The 16,182-nt window shown below is 40.1% G+C and overlaps 1 protein-coding gene across 2 annotated transcripts in view; it reads left to right on the forward strand.

Annotated features, from left to right (window-relative positions):
- The window catches only part of col7a1 (collagen, type VII, alpha 1), a 58,809-nt gene that overhangs the window by 40,543 nt on the left and 2,084 nt on the right, over positions 1-16,182 (forward strand). The window contains exons 88-117 of one of the 2 annotated variants that reach the window (XM_065954525.1): positions 2,223-2,258; positions 2,832-2,891; positions 2,980-3,024; positions 3,110-3,145; positions 4,152-4,187; positions 4,266-4,325; positions 4,399-4,524; positions 4,610-4,681; positions 5,108-5,143; positions 5,237-5,296; positions 5,404-5,448; positions 5,859-5,894; positions 6,030-6,065; positions 6,731-6,787; positions 6,895-6,966; positions 7,115-7,186; positions 7,293-7,328; positions 7,419-7,499; positions 9,473-9,526; positions 9,664-9,717; positions 9,822-9,884; positions 9,969-10,031; positions 10,168-10,284; positions 11,473-11,550; positions 11,891-11,944; positions 12,084-12,132; positions 12,350-12,358; positions 13,618-13,701; positions 14,006-14,131; positions 15,814-15,987. In XM_065954525.1, coding sequence (XP_065810597.1) covers positions 2,223-2,258; positions 2,832-2,891; positions 2,980-3,024; positions 3,110-3,145; positions 4,152-4,187; positions 4,266-4,325; positions 4,399-4,524; positions 4,610-4,681; positions 5,108-5,143; positions 5,237-5,296; positions 5,404-5,448; positions 5,859-5,894; positions 6,030-6,065; positions 6,731-6,787; positions 6,895-6,966; positions 7,115-7,186; positions 7,293-7,328; positions 7,419-7,499; positions 9,473-9,526; positions 9,664-9,717; positions 9,822-9,884; positions 9,969-10,031; positions 10,168-10,284; positions 11,473-11,550; positions 11,891-11,944; positions 12,084-12,132; positions 12,350-12,358; positions 13,618-13,701; positions 14,006-14,131; positions 15,814-15,987 — 1,927 coding nt within the window. Of the gene's footprint in view, positions 1-2,222; positions 2,259-2,831; positions 2,892-2,979; positions 3,025-3,109; positions 3,146-4,151; positions 4,188-4,265; positions 4,326-4,398; positions 4,525-4,609; positions 4,682-5,107; positions 5,144-5,236; positions 5,297-5,403; positions 5,449-5,858; positions 5,895-6,029; positions 6,066-6,730; positions 6,788-6,894; positions 6,967-7,114; positions 7,187-7,292; positions 7,329-7,418; positions 7,500-9,472; positions 9,527-9,663; positions 9,718-9,821; positions 9,885-9,968; positions 10,032-10,167; positions 10,285-11,472; positions 11,551-11,890; positions 11,945-12,083; positions 12,133-12,349; positions 13,702-14,005; positions 14,132-15,813; positions 15,988-16,182 lie in introns of those variants that run through there. The other variant, XM_065954524.1, reaches the window with a different exon arrangement.

Below are 16,182 nucleotides of genomic sequence, written 5' to 3' on the forward strand. Positions count from 1 at the left end.
TGAGATTGCTCTGGATTTGTAAATCAGAAATAAAAGAGAACTCTTTAAGCCAATGACCTGAGCTTTGATAGTTCAAGCTTTGATTTGTAAAGTCTCATATCCAGGCTAACCTTAAGAACACATCAAATCATACATAATCATGCACAATAGACGTCTGATAGGGAGTGAATATTTTGCCCTGCCTTACCATGACATGTTAGCATTGCACAACCATCACTGATTATGTATGCCTGCCAGTTGTTTGTATTTGAGTGACTGCAGACATCTGTTAAGACAGATTGGGTGACAAAATCTGAGCCAACTCTGCCAATAAGGATGTTCCTTTAGCATAATTTCAGCTCAGTGAGACTGAAAATGACAGAGAAGGTCAAAAGCATACATCACGTCTCTAAGAGAGGCAAAATTATTTAATCCCTAATCAGACTCATCTCATTTTATAAACCTGTATCTCATTTGAAGTAGCCTCATCTGATCTTGCAAAACGGTATGCACTGTGTCAATGATTTGCCATTGTTGCTGGTGCATCACTTCCCCTCTCTCCCCAGCCAAGAGAAATTAAACTGGATGGCCTGCAGCACAGCTTTTTGTAATACAGCTCTTGAATAAATCAGATGGGCTGCCAGATTTCATAATCCAAGCATTTTTAAAGGAATTCTGTGACTTGCTTTTTCACCAGATGTGCAACAGCTGTTCGACGGATGAAATGTCACTTGTTTGGTAATATGTAGAAAAGCTTGAAATCTTTTGTAAGGCATCAAAGGCACATGTATAACCTTAAGTTATCATTCTCTTTTTGTTAATGTTTTATCATATTTTCCGTCAAATGCTTCATGTGTTGTTGAAGTTAGCTGCTCTTTTCCTATTTTGCTTTCCTATTATATTCGTTTGTGATTTCGTGTGAAACAAAGGATCACAGGACAGGATAGAGTACTTAATGGTTTCTGGGGCCTTCTCGTTGCCTGTGTTGCAGTCTCTCTCTCTGCTGTTAAAAAGACAATAAAGATGTAGCTACCAGCGTGTCAGATGCTCTGTATTTTGCTGTCACTCCTGCTGTTTGTGATGTTGACACAAATAGTGATGAGTGTCTCGAACAGCTCCCTCACTGTTGACAGCCTCAGGTTCAGCACCTTGGACAGAGCCGCGATGACACTGTCAGAGAGTTCACGGCTTTGATAAATAACCAGGCAACACTTGTCCATCTATTGGCAGCTCCAGCACTTGATCACACACTTACACATACATGCACAAACACACACAGAAACAAAAACCAAGCGACATTGCACTTCCTAGCACCTAAGATGAAGTGACCTGTTTTTATTTCAGTCCCATAAAGAAAAAGTTACTCATTCCTGAGAAACACAAGTTGAGTCTTAGAGAGTGAAGAAAAAAGCAACAACTTTGACAAAATGTTCCTGAAATTAAGCCTCATGGGTTTGTGTTTGGAATGGGAAAGTATTGATTCAGAATTCTGTGTGTTATTATAAGATTGAGGGGCTTAGATTCCAAAAATGTAATGCAATGATTACATAGTAAGATTTTTTTCTGTCTGTTATCTCTGGGGACATATTACATATGTTTAAGGGGACATATTATAAAATCCACTTTTACAGTATTTTTTAACATATATTCGGGTAACCTGAATGTCTACCAACCCACAAAATGTGAAATAAACTCATCCAGTCCTTTGTTTGTAGTCACACAGAAAAGTGGTCGTTTCATTTTGCTCAATCTGTGATGTCACAGTGGGATTCTGGTAAAAAAAAATCCCTCCCCTCCCCTGATATCTCCACCCATGGACTCCACCCCCAGCCTAGAACAAAACTTTTGCGCATGTCCGCCATTGTTAGGGGGGGGGGGGGGGGGGGGGGGGGTCATTGCATTAAAAAAGAGACATAAAGAGACACACACACCAAAACGGAGCGTTCTGAGAGAGCTGGTTTATTCAGGGTCACAAACCTCCTCTGGTGCTTGATTCATGTTATATTTTGACCAAAGCACAGCACAGATGTTTCATTTAGACCACAGGGGACTGTTTGAAAAGGTTAGAAAAGGGCTATAATATGTCCTCTTTAAGGCTCTTGACCTTTAACATCTGGAAATCTAATGGTAGGCTAGGTATACTAAGGCTTGTATGTATGTTTACATCTATTCATGAATGAGAGCCCATGCTGTATCGCACAAGCCATTACTTTAATTTCCTCTCTTTTTCTTTCCTCTGACAGGCCGTCGCTGGACCCCCTGGACCCAAAGGAGAACGGGTGAGTCACTTTTATTTAACAATGAGGTAGCTATATCAATCTTTTTTATACTGTGCTGTTGACAGCGGAGACATTATGTTTGCAGGTTGTTTCCAGTCCTTTCATCTTCTATCTGTACAGACATATGTACGGCCTTATCATTTTTGTTACACAATAAGTCAGATAACCCTTAAGATAAACACAAATTTCAACTCGGACTAAAGGATGAACTGATAAGAGTTTCAGGGTCATTGGGACTTCATGTCTGTCCTATTCCATAAACTAGAACCTCAGCACTGCCACTTTTATTATACAATGTTTTTTATTATTTGTTTTATTTGTCCAAGGAACTCTGCCGTCCACTATCAATTCATTGTAAATATCCCATCGGTCCACACGTTCAAAGCTGTACATACATAAATATACCTGCAGTTTGACTGGTCATTGACTGGTCTTTAAAGCACAAATGCTAAATCAAAGTATTAAATGTAGCTGTACACGCTCAGTTATTGCAGCCTAGTCAATAAATGAAAGCCTAAAATAAGAATGTATACAATGAAGCAGACTCATATGACATGGATTTGGTTGTTGCAGGGTCTGGCTGGCCAAACACTGCCAGGTGTGACGGGGGAGAGAGGTCTATCTGGAGAAAAGGTGAGTCTGGACAAACCAGCAGAAGTTCATTCCCAGTCAGAGACAAAACGTTTTTTTTTATCATCATATGATTTATGCGGTCTTTTAGGGTACCAGGGGAGATAAAGGTAGTGCTGGTTCCAAAGGAGAGAGAGTGAGTACCATCATACTCCACTTCAAAAAAAATATTGTTCAAAGTGTCAATCAAACAACATGTTTTTATCACTTTATCTGTTTAGGGAGTAGCTGGTGAACAAGGAGAGCATGGAGAAGATGTAAGTAATCAGCTTCCACTTGTTTTTGATTTATGGATGCATAGTTTTTTGTTTTTTTGTTTTTACTTTTTACTTTCACACATTTGTTGTTAAAATATTGTACATCATCATATTGTTCCCATAACTCTAGTGTAATATAATTACAGGACAAATGTTACAAGTTGTTGTTAAGGATAAAATGCCAATATATTGGCTTTAATAGATCTCTTATCATCTTAATGCAGATTGCACCTGAGAAAAACTAAAAAGTGAAAAGAAAAAGAAAAAGATCAAATATTTGGCCAGTATATTCTTTATTTATATAAATATGAGTTTCATCTGTATTTTTATGAACTTTATGAAGCACTGCTTATAATGCCTTACTATAAAAATAATACATTTGACTTTGATTATAAATATTTTAATTACAACTTGAAATCATAAAAAATACAATTGTTGAATCTTTCTCAAAAACATACGTTTCTTTTTGTACACATCAAGCTGAAGGTCAATGATATGTTTTTTCCCCACCATTTTTATGTTTCTCCAAATTAAAAATGTGTAAATCTTAAAGAAAATGAAAAGACACGACTTGCTGTTAACCAGCATGTACACAGAAGTGCTGTTACAAATAAAAAGATATAAGAATACAGGTAAATGTTTTCTCAGATTTGTTTTGTGGAGCTCTGAGCAGTCTATTTATTGGATGCTACCTTACTCGACCTTCTTTCTGCAGCAGTGTGATTAAAGTCTCCAGATTTTCTATTTTAAAGTGTCAACTGTAATCTCTCCTGTGATGTCCAAGGTGTTGATTGTTATTCTTCAGGTTAACGAGGCATGTTAACTCTGATGATAAACAAACATGTCCGCACAGGAATAATAATGAGGGCCATTCTGTTATTAGAAGGAAAAAGTTTGTCAAACTATTTCAACAACTGTAACTTTTTTAAAAAGCAGTGATTTATATTTTTAAATCTAAGACATCAGCCATTCTAATTTAAACAACTTCATATTGTTTTCCTTGCAGGGGGCAAAAGGATCTCCAGGGCCAAAAGGAGATAAGGTGAGTTTTTGTTACCGGTTCATTTCCCTGATATCAAACCTGATCCATGTGAAACTTTTGTCAAAATGTGTGTTTCAGGGGGAGAAGGGAATCGGACTTGCTGGTCCTCCTGGTCGGGATGGGCCTCAGGGTTTAAAGGTGAGTCGAGTCACTCTCATCAGATTAAGCCGATGTTCCACAGTTCAAAAATATAACTGTCACTTTAATCCAGGGAGATCCCGGGCTTCCTGGTCCAGCAGGTCCTCCTGGGCTGCAGGGGAAGCCAGGTGGTGCAGGGCAGCCCGGCCCGGGGGGAGAAGCTGGACAACCAGGACCTCCAGGACCACCAGGGGAGAGGGTCTGTGGATTTGCTGATTACTCAACACTGTTTATTTCGGTCTTTAATTGTATGGGTTTTTTTACTATTATGGTCTAATTTTCAGGGTCTCCAAGGATTTGCAGGCCGAGCAGGCAACGTGGGACCTCCTGGTCCTTCTGGACCTCTTGGACCGGCAGTGAGTTTGGATCTTGTGTTTGAGAATCTGTGATTAGTTGCTAAGTTGTCCCACAGACACATTTTAAGACTTGTGGTGATCGTGTGTTTGAGTCCATAGCACCAATCCTCTGGAAATCCGTTCCCATCTCACTTTGTGTTTCTGACTCTGTTGAGTCTCGTTGATGTTGAGACCCAGTCTACCCATGGATCACTGTTTTACTGTACCAATTATTGTTCCTGGTTATATCAGGCTTTTATAATGCCCGTCCATTAAGTATTCTTTGATTCCTGTTTTTATTATATGTATGTTGATTTTGTCGATTTAAAGCACTTTGTGACCGTTGTCTGTATAAATAAACTTTTACTTTACTTAATAGTTTCAAAGTGGTAAATGGACAAAAACCAGTGTGATTTATGACATAATGATTGATACTTTGTTTTCTAGGGCACTCCTGGCACCAATGGGGTCAAAGGTGACAAGGTGACTCTCCAAGCCTTCACATATTTCTAGCTCCTTACCTTGAGACTTAAGATGGACCTGTTTGAAGGGTGTACTTGTTATTTCTGTTTCCAGGGAGAAGTGGGTGTAGGGGTTCCCGGTCCCAGAGGAGAGAGAGGAGATTCAGGGCCCAGAGTAAGAAATCACTGTATCATTGAAATGTAACCTGATGTTGCCTTCTGGTGATAGACCCTTACATATGTGTATTCTTTGTTTCCCTTTCTCTGTCTTTCACATCTTAGGGAGAAGAGGGTCGTGCTGGCTTGGATGGGGAGAGAGGGACATCGGTAAGCAGCAATTTTTTTACGTCATCTTTTGTAATCCATCACCCTGGAAAACAACTTGCTTTTAAAAGGCTCCATGCACCAGTACGGGGTCTGTGCAGAGGTATAAAGGGGAAAACACATGAATAAATCTTAAATTCAAGAGATGTTCTTCACAAGAACAAAATGTATTCATTAAATTGTAGAAAAAACCCATAAAAAGCCTTGTCCTCCATCACAGTGTTTAGGAACCATTTCAAGTCCAATCCACTTTTGCAATCTCTTTATTTAAACTGTACATCCTGATGAGTCAGTTTAGTTTTCTCCCCAAAGAAATGGGTGCAAAGTAGAAAAATGCTCTGACTTCTTCCAGTTTAAAGATGTATATAATATTGCATGGTGTGTGTGTGTTTGTGTGTGTGTGTGTTCATCAGGGTCCACCAGGGACTCGAGGACTTCGAGGAGAGAAGGTGAACACTGCCTGTGCAATTTCCATTTTTTATGTGACATCGTGCTAGCTTTTGTCCCTTGAGCAATCATGTAAAGAAGTGAATCAAATTTACTCAATGAAATATTTTGCATTCAATCTTTTTTTTTTTTTTCAGGGAGACGCAGGGCTGCAAGGTGACAAAGGAGAGAAGGTGTGTGTGCATTTTAAGCTCCATTCCTGATCCTTCTCTATCTCCTTGTGTATTCGTTTGTGTTTGTAAAGACGACAGGGGAATAAAAATGAAGAAAGCGGAAAATATAATTTATTCATGTTGCCTTTTTGTGAACGAGCTCTTTCATGAGATCTAATCTGTTGATGGCAGTAGGAATATATGAATACACTCAGTGTTAACAGGCTTTAATATAACAGGTCACATATTTCAGATGCACATTGTAGAGGGTTTGCGCGTCTGCCTTTCTGCATGAAAGGTATTTCTCTCTAAAACCAGGGGAGCAATCTTTTCATGATCCTTAACCTAAACAAGTAGATTTGGTTCATAAATCTACCTGAATTTGAGAATTTCCCAACATTACTGACACATGTAACCACTTATATGACCACAGTTAGGTTAGGTTAGGGCAGCAAGTGCATCCCTGGGTGAAATTTGTGGGTTTTGACCAGTTCATCCAGCCTGATCTTTTTTCCCTTCCATCTTTTTGCTCTCTTATTCCCTCACCTGCTGCTGCCCGAAGGCTGTCTGGCAGAGAGGCCTGAAGCCCAACTTCTTCCTTAACTAAAACTGTATGAAACATTGTGCTTTGATGTTTTAGCTTTGGGGTTTAGCCAGGTGTTCAGCAGCTGTTTTGTCTCTCACAGGGGGACACTGTGCTGGTTGGAGGTCCTACTGGAGAAAAGGGCACCAAAGGAGAAACAGTCAGTGAACACCTGGACGGGTCCTCATGTTTATTACAGCAAAGCATCCACTTCTGTCTGGGTTTGCTTGTTGTTGATTTAACTTTTGCTCCTTTTTCTTTTTTTAGGGTGACCGGGGACCCAAAGGTGTGCAGGGAGAAAAAGGGGTGAAAGGACAAGAGGGACCCACTGGGGAGCTGGTACATCTTTTGTTCTAGTTTTTGCACCATGAATCACTCATCCAGGAAAAGATGATATTTAAACGATATGTTAAGAGATACGATGTCACAGTATAGATATTACAAATGATCAATATCCATATTTCTGTTTGTGTGTATCTGATTTTAGGGTCTGAGGGGAGAACCAGGAGAAAGAGGGTCCACTGGATTTCCTGGTGCCCGTGGCCCTGGGGGTCAGAAGGTTAGTAACATGGAGCATAAATGATCCTTGTGATTATTCAGTCTGTAGACAGCAAAGGTAATCATTTCACTGCTCTAATCACTGTAATTCTGTCTTCTGTCTGCAGGGTGAAGCCGGACAACCAGGAGTACCTGGCGAATCGGTCTGTGTTCTTTCATTTGCACATTTGATGTGTTTTTATTCTCTTTCGTGGACAGAACAGGGGAAGGATTTTGAAATGTTTTCTTCTCAGGGTTTATCAGGAAAAGACGGGCTGCAGGGGTGGAAGGGGGATAAGGGAGAGCTTGGCATCGCTGGAATGAGAGGAATCAAGGTATCTTCATTGTTTGTGTGTTTATGCACGAGACTGATGCGTGTTCATTCTGCGTGGTTTCAAGCCCTTTCAAGGGTGGGTGGTGATTATTACAACTCCATAGTAGCATGAAATTTATATGATTGAAAAGAATTAACACAAAACGTGTCATAAATATTCATGTAGCACATTCACTTTCATTCCAGCATTCTGATGATTAATACCTGGAAATATTTGTTTGCTCAGCCTGAAAGACATTTTCTCTCACTTCATTTATTTATTTGAATTTTTTTCAAATCACTGAATCAATCAAAGACGTGGGCAATGGCTCAGAGTTGCGACGGATGACTGGTTTGTTTTTACATTAGTATAGGGTCTTTATTTTTGGAAGGTTAGGCCAGCAGGAGAATAAGTACAAAAGAAAAGACACACAAGCATATAGCTACAACGGATATGACACATCCGTTGACACAGACATACCCGAAAGAGTTCAAATAAAACATCAGGCGTAGGATGGGACATTTAAACTTTATGGAAAATGGAAAATTCAACATTCTGGGAATTGCAGTCATTTGATTTTTTTTGTGAGTAACATAAAAAGGTACTACTGATTCTGTTCTGCAATTATAGCTGTACTCAGAGCTAGACAGGTTAGCATAGCATCTGCAGCCATCTGAATACATTTACAAAACAATACAAATTCAAAGCAGTTATATACCTGATTGTTTGAGAGTCAGTGACTCGAAAACGTAATGGGTTTCTTCCTTGGCCTGTAGTACACTGTATCGCTCAGTTTCAGAAGAGTCGGGACATAATTTCAGAGCCATGCTGTCGAGCAAATGAATGACATCAATAACATTACCACCTTGATAAGATTACATCACTGATGGGGGATGTTATGTGCTGTACTCTTTCTTGAATGGACCACTAACTTCCAGGCTCCATTGTTGTCTTTCAAATGATCTTGCTTAAGAAATAGTGAGATACGAAACTCCTCTTGAGGGGTCAAAGCTTGAACTGGACTTGGTGGAAGATCTTGGAGACATTTTACCTCCCTTCCGAGTTCTTAAGTAAGTGGTGGACTGGTCAATTAAAAGAATAGTTTTACATATGCCATTTATCAGACATTGTGAGTTTTAGAGAAACTAGGTTAGCTCTCGTTTTCAGTCATTCTGCTAAGCTAAGCTAACAGCTGCCTCATATTTACTTCATAGATGTAAGTGATGTCAGTCTACTCTACTCTAGTTCTCGTTCCCAAATATCCATGTGTGTGGTTTCCAATTACTGCTTTAAATTTATTTTTTCACTTGTATGTTCTACATGTACTACTTCCAGTTTCTTGAGTAAGCTTTGTCTGAGGCTCAGTTGTCCTAATTTTGAGATGAGGTATGAGATAAGAGCACAGCAGTCTCTGCAGAAAGCTGTTCAACATGAGTCTAGTTCTCTTCCAGGTTTCTTCCTCTTGAAGGAAGTTTAGTCCTTGCCACTGTAACTGTGCTAAATTCTGCTTAGTGCTGTGGTCATGGTGCATTCATGTTGGGTACTTGAAGAAGAGCAGGGTCAATAGTTATGCACAGATGGTATTCCAGTCTTCTGTATGAAAGTTATTTCTTGTGCCTGTCACCACAACAAGTATTTTATATATATATATATATATATATATATATATATATATGTGCAACTATCATTAGTCTTACTGTAACTCTGGAATAATTGTTATGAATTACAAGTCACCTTTTGAAGTCTAAAACTAAAAACTGTGTTGAAAACTGCCTGTACGTTATCCTTGTTCACTGTGTGCTTTAAAGATAAAAGCAGACAACAGCCTCTCAGAGTTCTCTGCATTTAAATGAAATGAAAGTCCTGCGCCCGCTCGCTCTTCAGGGTGCTACATGTACCATGGACTCTCTGTCATGAAGGGTTGGTGGGCTGTCTCCCCTTTTGACTGACAAGCATCTTCATATGCCGTCGTCAGTGATTTAATGTGTTTCCAGGGTGACCGAGGACCCAAGGGGGCTTGTGGAGGCGATGGACCCAAAGGAGATAAGGTTGTATTAAGTCACTTTTAGACAGTATGAATGTTTGAACTCTGCTGGGTGGTGTTGTGCTGACAGACATTCATTCTTCTTCTGTACTGTGTTCTAAGCACTTGCAAAATATATGAATATGACTGTTTGTGTTTAAGGGGGGTTCTGGTATTAATGGACGACCTGGGCTACCAGGGAGAAAAGGTGAACAGGTATGAGCTGTCTCTGTGGTAGAACCAGGAACCATCTTTTCATATAAAAGCTTGTGTGTGCTTCTCAAAGACTTCTCTACATCCATGATGTCTATGTTTTTCAGGGGGAACTGGGACCTTCAGGCCCCACAGGCACTCCTGGAAAGGAGGGAATAGTTGGTCCCAAGGTCTGTGCTGTATATTTTTTAATAACATTTTTATATATCCTTTTGAAAATAAATGTTTCCAAGTTCTAATTGTTTTGTGCACAGGGTGACCGTGGTTTTGACGGAGTTGCAGGATCTAAAGGAGCTCAGGGAGAGAAAGGTGAAAGGGTGAGAAGCCTAATGTAATTTAAATGTAGTGCTAATGTAATGATATTGAATGTACGGACAGCAGCACAATATTGCTCATTCTATGAACTATAGGAACCCTGGGATAAATAACTTAAAGTCTCTGTGCTTCATTTAGGGTCCCTCTGGGGTCCCTGGTCCTCCTGGTCCAAGAGGTGTGGATGGGGCTCCGGGTCTGTCTGGAGCGCAGGGACCAGCTGGTGCTAAAGGCCCAGAGGGGCTCCAGGGTCAGAAGGTGACTATCCTTTCTTCATTGGTGTGGTAAAGAGAAAATGAGACAGGATGAATTTTACAATCACTTGTTATACAAGCAAATGTGTGCAACATCAAATATGTCAGTACACAGATTTGAATGTGAAGAAGACTGTAGGTATAAAAAAGAAATTACTATACACACAATAACAACTCTCAAGAGAAAAGTGACAGAAAGAAAGTGAGAGGCAGACATAAGGGCAGCAGACAGACAATGTGCAAACATACAAACAGTATTAGATACAGTAATGTAAGGATGATGTAAGACAGGTCTGGGATATAACATATAAGAACAACTCATGTGTCATTCACAGCTCACAAAATACCCACAGTCAGTGGTATGGCCAAAAACAATGAAGTTTTGACATCTAATGTATGATATTAGACTGATATAAAAAGAATACAGTGTCTGTCCTCAGTTTGTTCTCTTTATTCTTCTGCACCTGACACATCCTGTTTGATTGCTGGGTATTGGTTCATGATGCTTCAGGATGATTGGCAGGTTGATGAGCATGTGTATGACTGGCTTGTCTGCTGGATCGTCAAGTAAATAAAGGAAACAGGTGACAGGAGAGCAGGGCTACATCAACGGTGTCTGATGGATGCTCCTTTTTTTCAAACTCAGATAAACAAGATTCAACTTAGTTGCATGTTTTTTCCCCAAAAAGCAAGATTTGCATTGGTGCTGGACGGCTGAGGATCTATTCTGCTTAGAGAGAGACAAAGACAAATGAAGACAAAAAAGAAAATGTATTGTACAGAGGAGTATATTTTCAGATGTCAGATGCCGGAAAAACTAGTTTTTAAGGTTCTCACTTGAATTAATTCTAGTATTTTACATTTACATTCATGTTTCTAAAAGAATAGATGTAGCTGAACTGTATTAGTGCACTTAAAAACAGTATTTTCTGTAGCATTGATGTCTGCATTATCATACATGGGAATTGTGTGTTTATAAGTTGAGATTGGATAAGTATTGTACAGAAATACCAGTTAAAATACCATTTAAAGATTCTATTGGAAATGTAGGACAACATCAACTGCTGGCTTTATGTTTTCTAAAATTATGTCGGAGTTGATTTATACAGTCTCAGGGAGCCTTTTCTTTTTCTTGTTTAACGTTTCACTATAATTGTCTACTACTGAAGAGTTGTATGTTGTAACACATCAGGGAGAGAGAGGTCCAATTGGTCCCGCCATGGTGGGTCCACGTGGTGTCCCAGGAATCCCAGGGGAGCGAGGAGAACAGGTACGAGTCACATGTTGTGTCTTGGGAATAATCTTTGACAGACACTACACCCTAAGTTCAGGAAACTCTCAGGACCCCCATCAAAAACATCTGAAAATCTTGTTAAATATTTAGTAGCTATTTATCTTTTGACAGTACCTCAGAGAGCCAAGGATACAGAACTCAGACAGGAAGTCATAACTTTTAGAATTCTACTTCTATCAGTTAGTTAGTACATGGCATATTTCACCTTTTATTTTGACTTTGCATGTAGTAAATGTAACCGGTCTCAGTCTATTGAATAAATGTGCTGCCAGCCTCTCTGTGGGTCTGTGTGTCCTGAAACATGTCCATGTTGCAGGGAGAGCTTGGACCAGATGGAGCTAAGGGAGACAGAGGAGAGCCAGGCATGACGGTCAGTGCCTGATCCCAACCCCAGGGCTCAATCTGAAGATGGCGTCACTAAAGGACACTTACATCGAGCTTTGAGTTATGTGCGTGTGTTGTTGTTTTTTTAAAGTGTGTTCCTTTCCCCCTCTTTATTCTGAATTCAGGAAGATGAGGTCAGAGAGTACGTGCGCACAGAGATGAGTCAGCACTGTGGTGAGTCTCTCATGCATCTTGCATTACTAATTTATAAAAGAGTTGTCCCCAAGTTGAACTTCAAATGGTGATCACAGCGAGTGAGTCAGGGCTTCTCAGCTAAACTCTGTAACATTTAGAAGTAGCTGCAGAGAAGTACAGCAATGACTCTTTTTTAACTGACCTTCATTCTCTCCTCTCTCTCTGCTTCCGTCCTGTCCATCTGTCGGATCCTCAGCGTGTGGAGGTGAGTGAGCCGCTCAGCTGCAGCAGGAGAGAGAGAGAGACAGACGGGCTGTGATTGAGCATGAGTCACAGCATTGTACTATACCACATATGCTGCTGCAGAGTCTGTACTGAGTGCAGTCAGGCTCATATATAGTATCTCATATAAATTGCTTTAGTGCAGTAGCACTTGTTACGCATTAGTGTGGGGTTGAATGATTAAAATGCATCATCATTCAAACCTCTATACACTAAAATAATTCCTTTTTCCACGGGATTTATTTGAGAACACTAAAACATTTATGTGAAATATGGCCGCCCAATTTGATTCAGACTTAAAATAATCAAAAAGAATACAAAAATTGGGAAAATCTCAAATATGTTTTTGCTTTGCAAAAAAAAAATTTTTTGTTATGTTCCATATAAAACTTTTACTTTGCAGTTTTATATGACTCCATGCACATGTTTGATATTTTATTGATCTTCAAGAAAAAGCTTTCCCTTAATTATGTGCGCTAAAAGAGGAAATATCATTTGTAACACTGTATTAATTACAATCACAGAAGCAATATTACATTCTTTTTATAATCAAAAGATCATTTTTAAATTCCCTCACGGTCTAAGTGAATGACAATAAACAATTCTAAGTATATGAATTCAGAGAAAGACAAACACCACGTTTGAATCAAGTTTGAACTAATGTGTTAGCGCTTTATCGCTGCAGGACTTCCTCAGTGTTTTGAAGCAGCAGCTGCAGCAGCATGTGATGAGTGTGGCAGGCTGTAAATAAATATGCAGTGTTGATGAAAACAAGGCCATGACAAACATTTAACTCATGTATGTTTATTACTCTCCAAAGGATAATATGTATGTTTCATAATATACAAGTCAGATAATGTGAGCTTTCCTTCAATCAGTGCTGATTCAAGTCAAAAAATGTTGGACTGGTTGTTGATGACACAAGTCCGTGCAGCAGCAGCTTGAGTCCTTAAAGGATTACAGTCAGTTTTTGGAAGATGGCCCTGTGAAGGTCTTACAAAAACTTAGTAAATCCTTTTAGCCGGTGTGTATGTTGGAATGGTGGAATGTTTTTTGTGGTGTCTTGGGGGTTGTTTTGGCTGATGTGTGTGAAGGTTTTACTACCAGTATCTTCTGTTTCTGGTCTCTCCCTCTTTTCCCTCCTGTGTAACACTTACCTGGTCTCCCTCGCTCCCTGAATCCTGTCCCTGCTCCCTCGGTTTTCCTGTTCGCTTCTCCCTGTCTTGTATCTGGCTCTCTCAGGTTCAGGCCCAGTAAGTCGCTTCCAGCCCACGGTCAGGGCTCGGCCTGCTGCGGAGCAACAAGTGGCCCTGAAGGGTGAGGAGGGTGAGTGTGTCTGTCCATTGCTCTATCTGTCACCTTGATCTCTGTGTGTGTGTGTCTGTCTTTGTGTCCGTGCCTAACAAACAGGTGTAACTTGGTGGTGCTGTGTATGGAGACCTCTGAACACTGGGTGGTTTTCTCAACAGGAAAACAGAGGACTCCATTTTTGCTTATGTCCAATATGATTTTTTTTGTCTCTGAGCATATCCAGACATGTTCAAGTATTAGGTTATTGCTTATATTTCATTTTTTGTTCCCCATCTGATTTGAAGGATCTCTGACTTGTGTGGCATTGCTCTTCTCTCAGGCCGTGAGCTCCGTGTGGTGGTGAACACCAACGACCCGGACTATGAACACATCTACTCAATCGAGGCCTACGATGAGCCCCTGGATGAGCTGCTACTTTTCACTCCCTCTGCCAACCAGAGCGATGGTACTGTGTTTCAGACTGAGTCGATGCTATCATGCAGGGAAATGGCATTTTCCTACATATTGCCTACAGATTGCCTAACACAATCTGGTTCCATGGGAAATTTGTGGCAAAATCATATTGTCTGAAAGCCATTACAAACATAAAAAATACAGCAGTACAGCTAATGAAAGACAAACAAATAAAGTCATATGTAGTGAAATGTTTCTCAACAGAACAGTGTGCATCCTTAAAGGGATACTTCACCCATTGAAACTTGAGTCTGTATTGACATTGGGTCATATATGTAGTAGAAATGTTTAATAAATTTTGAAGTTGGAGCCTTCTTGGCCGAGAAAAGGCAGAAAGTGTCTTTTTGGCTCGTGGATGAAAGACACCGACTCCCAGAATGCACAGCACCGCAGGCCACTCCCACTAAGGTCAGGTTTACGGACATGTTTACTTCAACACACACAAGGCCGTTAACACAACTGATTCAGAGATTTCTTCCAGAATTGATCTTGGAAATTCCTGTCAGAAAACAGACTCTATGTCTGTGTCCATAGGCAAACAGTGAGAGCACCGACACTACCAAAATGGTGATTTTTGCATCACTGGAAGCTCCTTTTTAGACTTTGAAATACAAAGATTTCCCATCTCAGGGGAAAATGAGGGCGGGATGCACGACCATTCAAAAATACTACCAGGTTTCTAATGATTAATGCAAATGGGTGAAGTATCCCTTTAAGAGCAGGGTTATGCCTGAGAGGAACTATTTTATACAACGTGTCTGACCAAATGATTTGTGTACAATCAGAACATTGAAATCAATGTGATTCTCTGACGACCAAAGAGGATGGAGGCACAATAATTGATTAATTATATGAAAAGGGCAGACTTTTCAGACAGCCTGCCCTAGAAGTGTAAGCTGTTTACAAAAACCATTAGACCACTCACTGAGTTCTGAAGGTGAACCACCTTAAATACATTCAGCTCTTTTTTGAAGTTCTTATATTGACATGTTCTTTGCTTGTTTAAAGTTCTCTCCTTTTGCCTTCTATTCATAGTACTTTGCTCCATCATACAGTGTATATTTGGGTTTGATGTAGAAAATGTTACTGAAGTGTTATTAGCAAAACTAAAATATGGACAGACAACCACATCTTGTAATACCAAGATCCCCCTTTAGCGAAATGATTTAAGTCACACAATGATGACCCTGACATTCATTCAATTGCTTTACATTCTACAAACTTTGCTGTTTCGTGTGATGATGAACAGAAGATGGCGTTTCAAATTTTATGCTCATGACCCATAATTTGATTTAATAAATCAGCAGATAATCCAATTTGTGCTGGAGGAGCGTGTCTCATGTTATTTATGCGTTTCTCTTTGTGCTCGTTTTGCCACTTCATGAGACTGTGTTGGCAATGAACTCATCCTCACACATGCTGATACAGACTCACACCGTCCTCAGTCCATGTCCTTTGCAGATGTAGATATATGATCTGATCTGTAAACCTCTGTTTTCACATGTTTTCATTCCTTCCTTTCAATTGGATGTGTTTAATGCTGTGTTTCTGTGTGTGTGTGTGTGTGTGTGTGTGTGTGTGTGTGTGTGTGTGTGTGTGTGTGTGTGTGTGTGTGTGTGTGTGTGTGTGTGCGCGTGTGTGTGCGTGTGTGCGTGCGTGCGTGCGTGTGGACAGGTGATGCTGTCAAAGATAAATCTGACAAAACAGTCAGAGTTGAAGCAAAGAGTTCAGCCAGTGCTGACTTTAAGAAAGCAGCAACAGTTGGTGGTCAGAAAGCAGTAAAAGTTGCATCTCTGAGAGAAGTCAAACCCAAGTCAGTCAGGTCCAAGAGGAGAGTCACAGGGGAAGGTAAACCAGCTCACACGTTGTTGTCCTATTTGGGGATTTACAAAGGGTTAATTCTGCCCTTCTGCCTGCCTGGTGTTTGGCCCTGCCTGCATGTGTCAGGCTGCATTTGCTGTTAATTTAACGATATGCGAGTAGAACTGAAGAGATCAGTGCTAATGAGTAACTTTGCATCCTTTATTGAAAAAGAAAGTTTGG

The sequence above is a fragment of the Labrus bergylta genome, chromosome 5, assembly GCF_963930695.1.
Source record: "Labrus bergylta chromosome 5, fLabBer1.1, whole genome shotgun sequence".
NCBI lineage: Eukaryota > Metazoa > Chordata > Actinopteri > Labriformes > Labridae > Labrus > Labrus bergylta.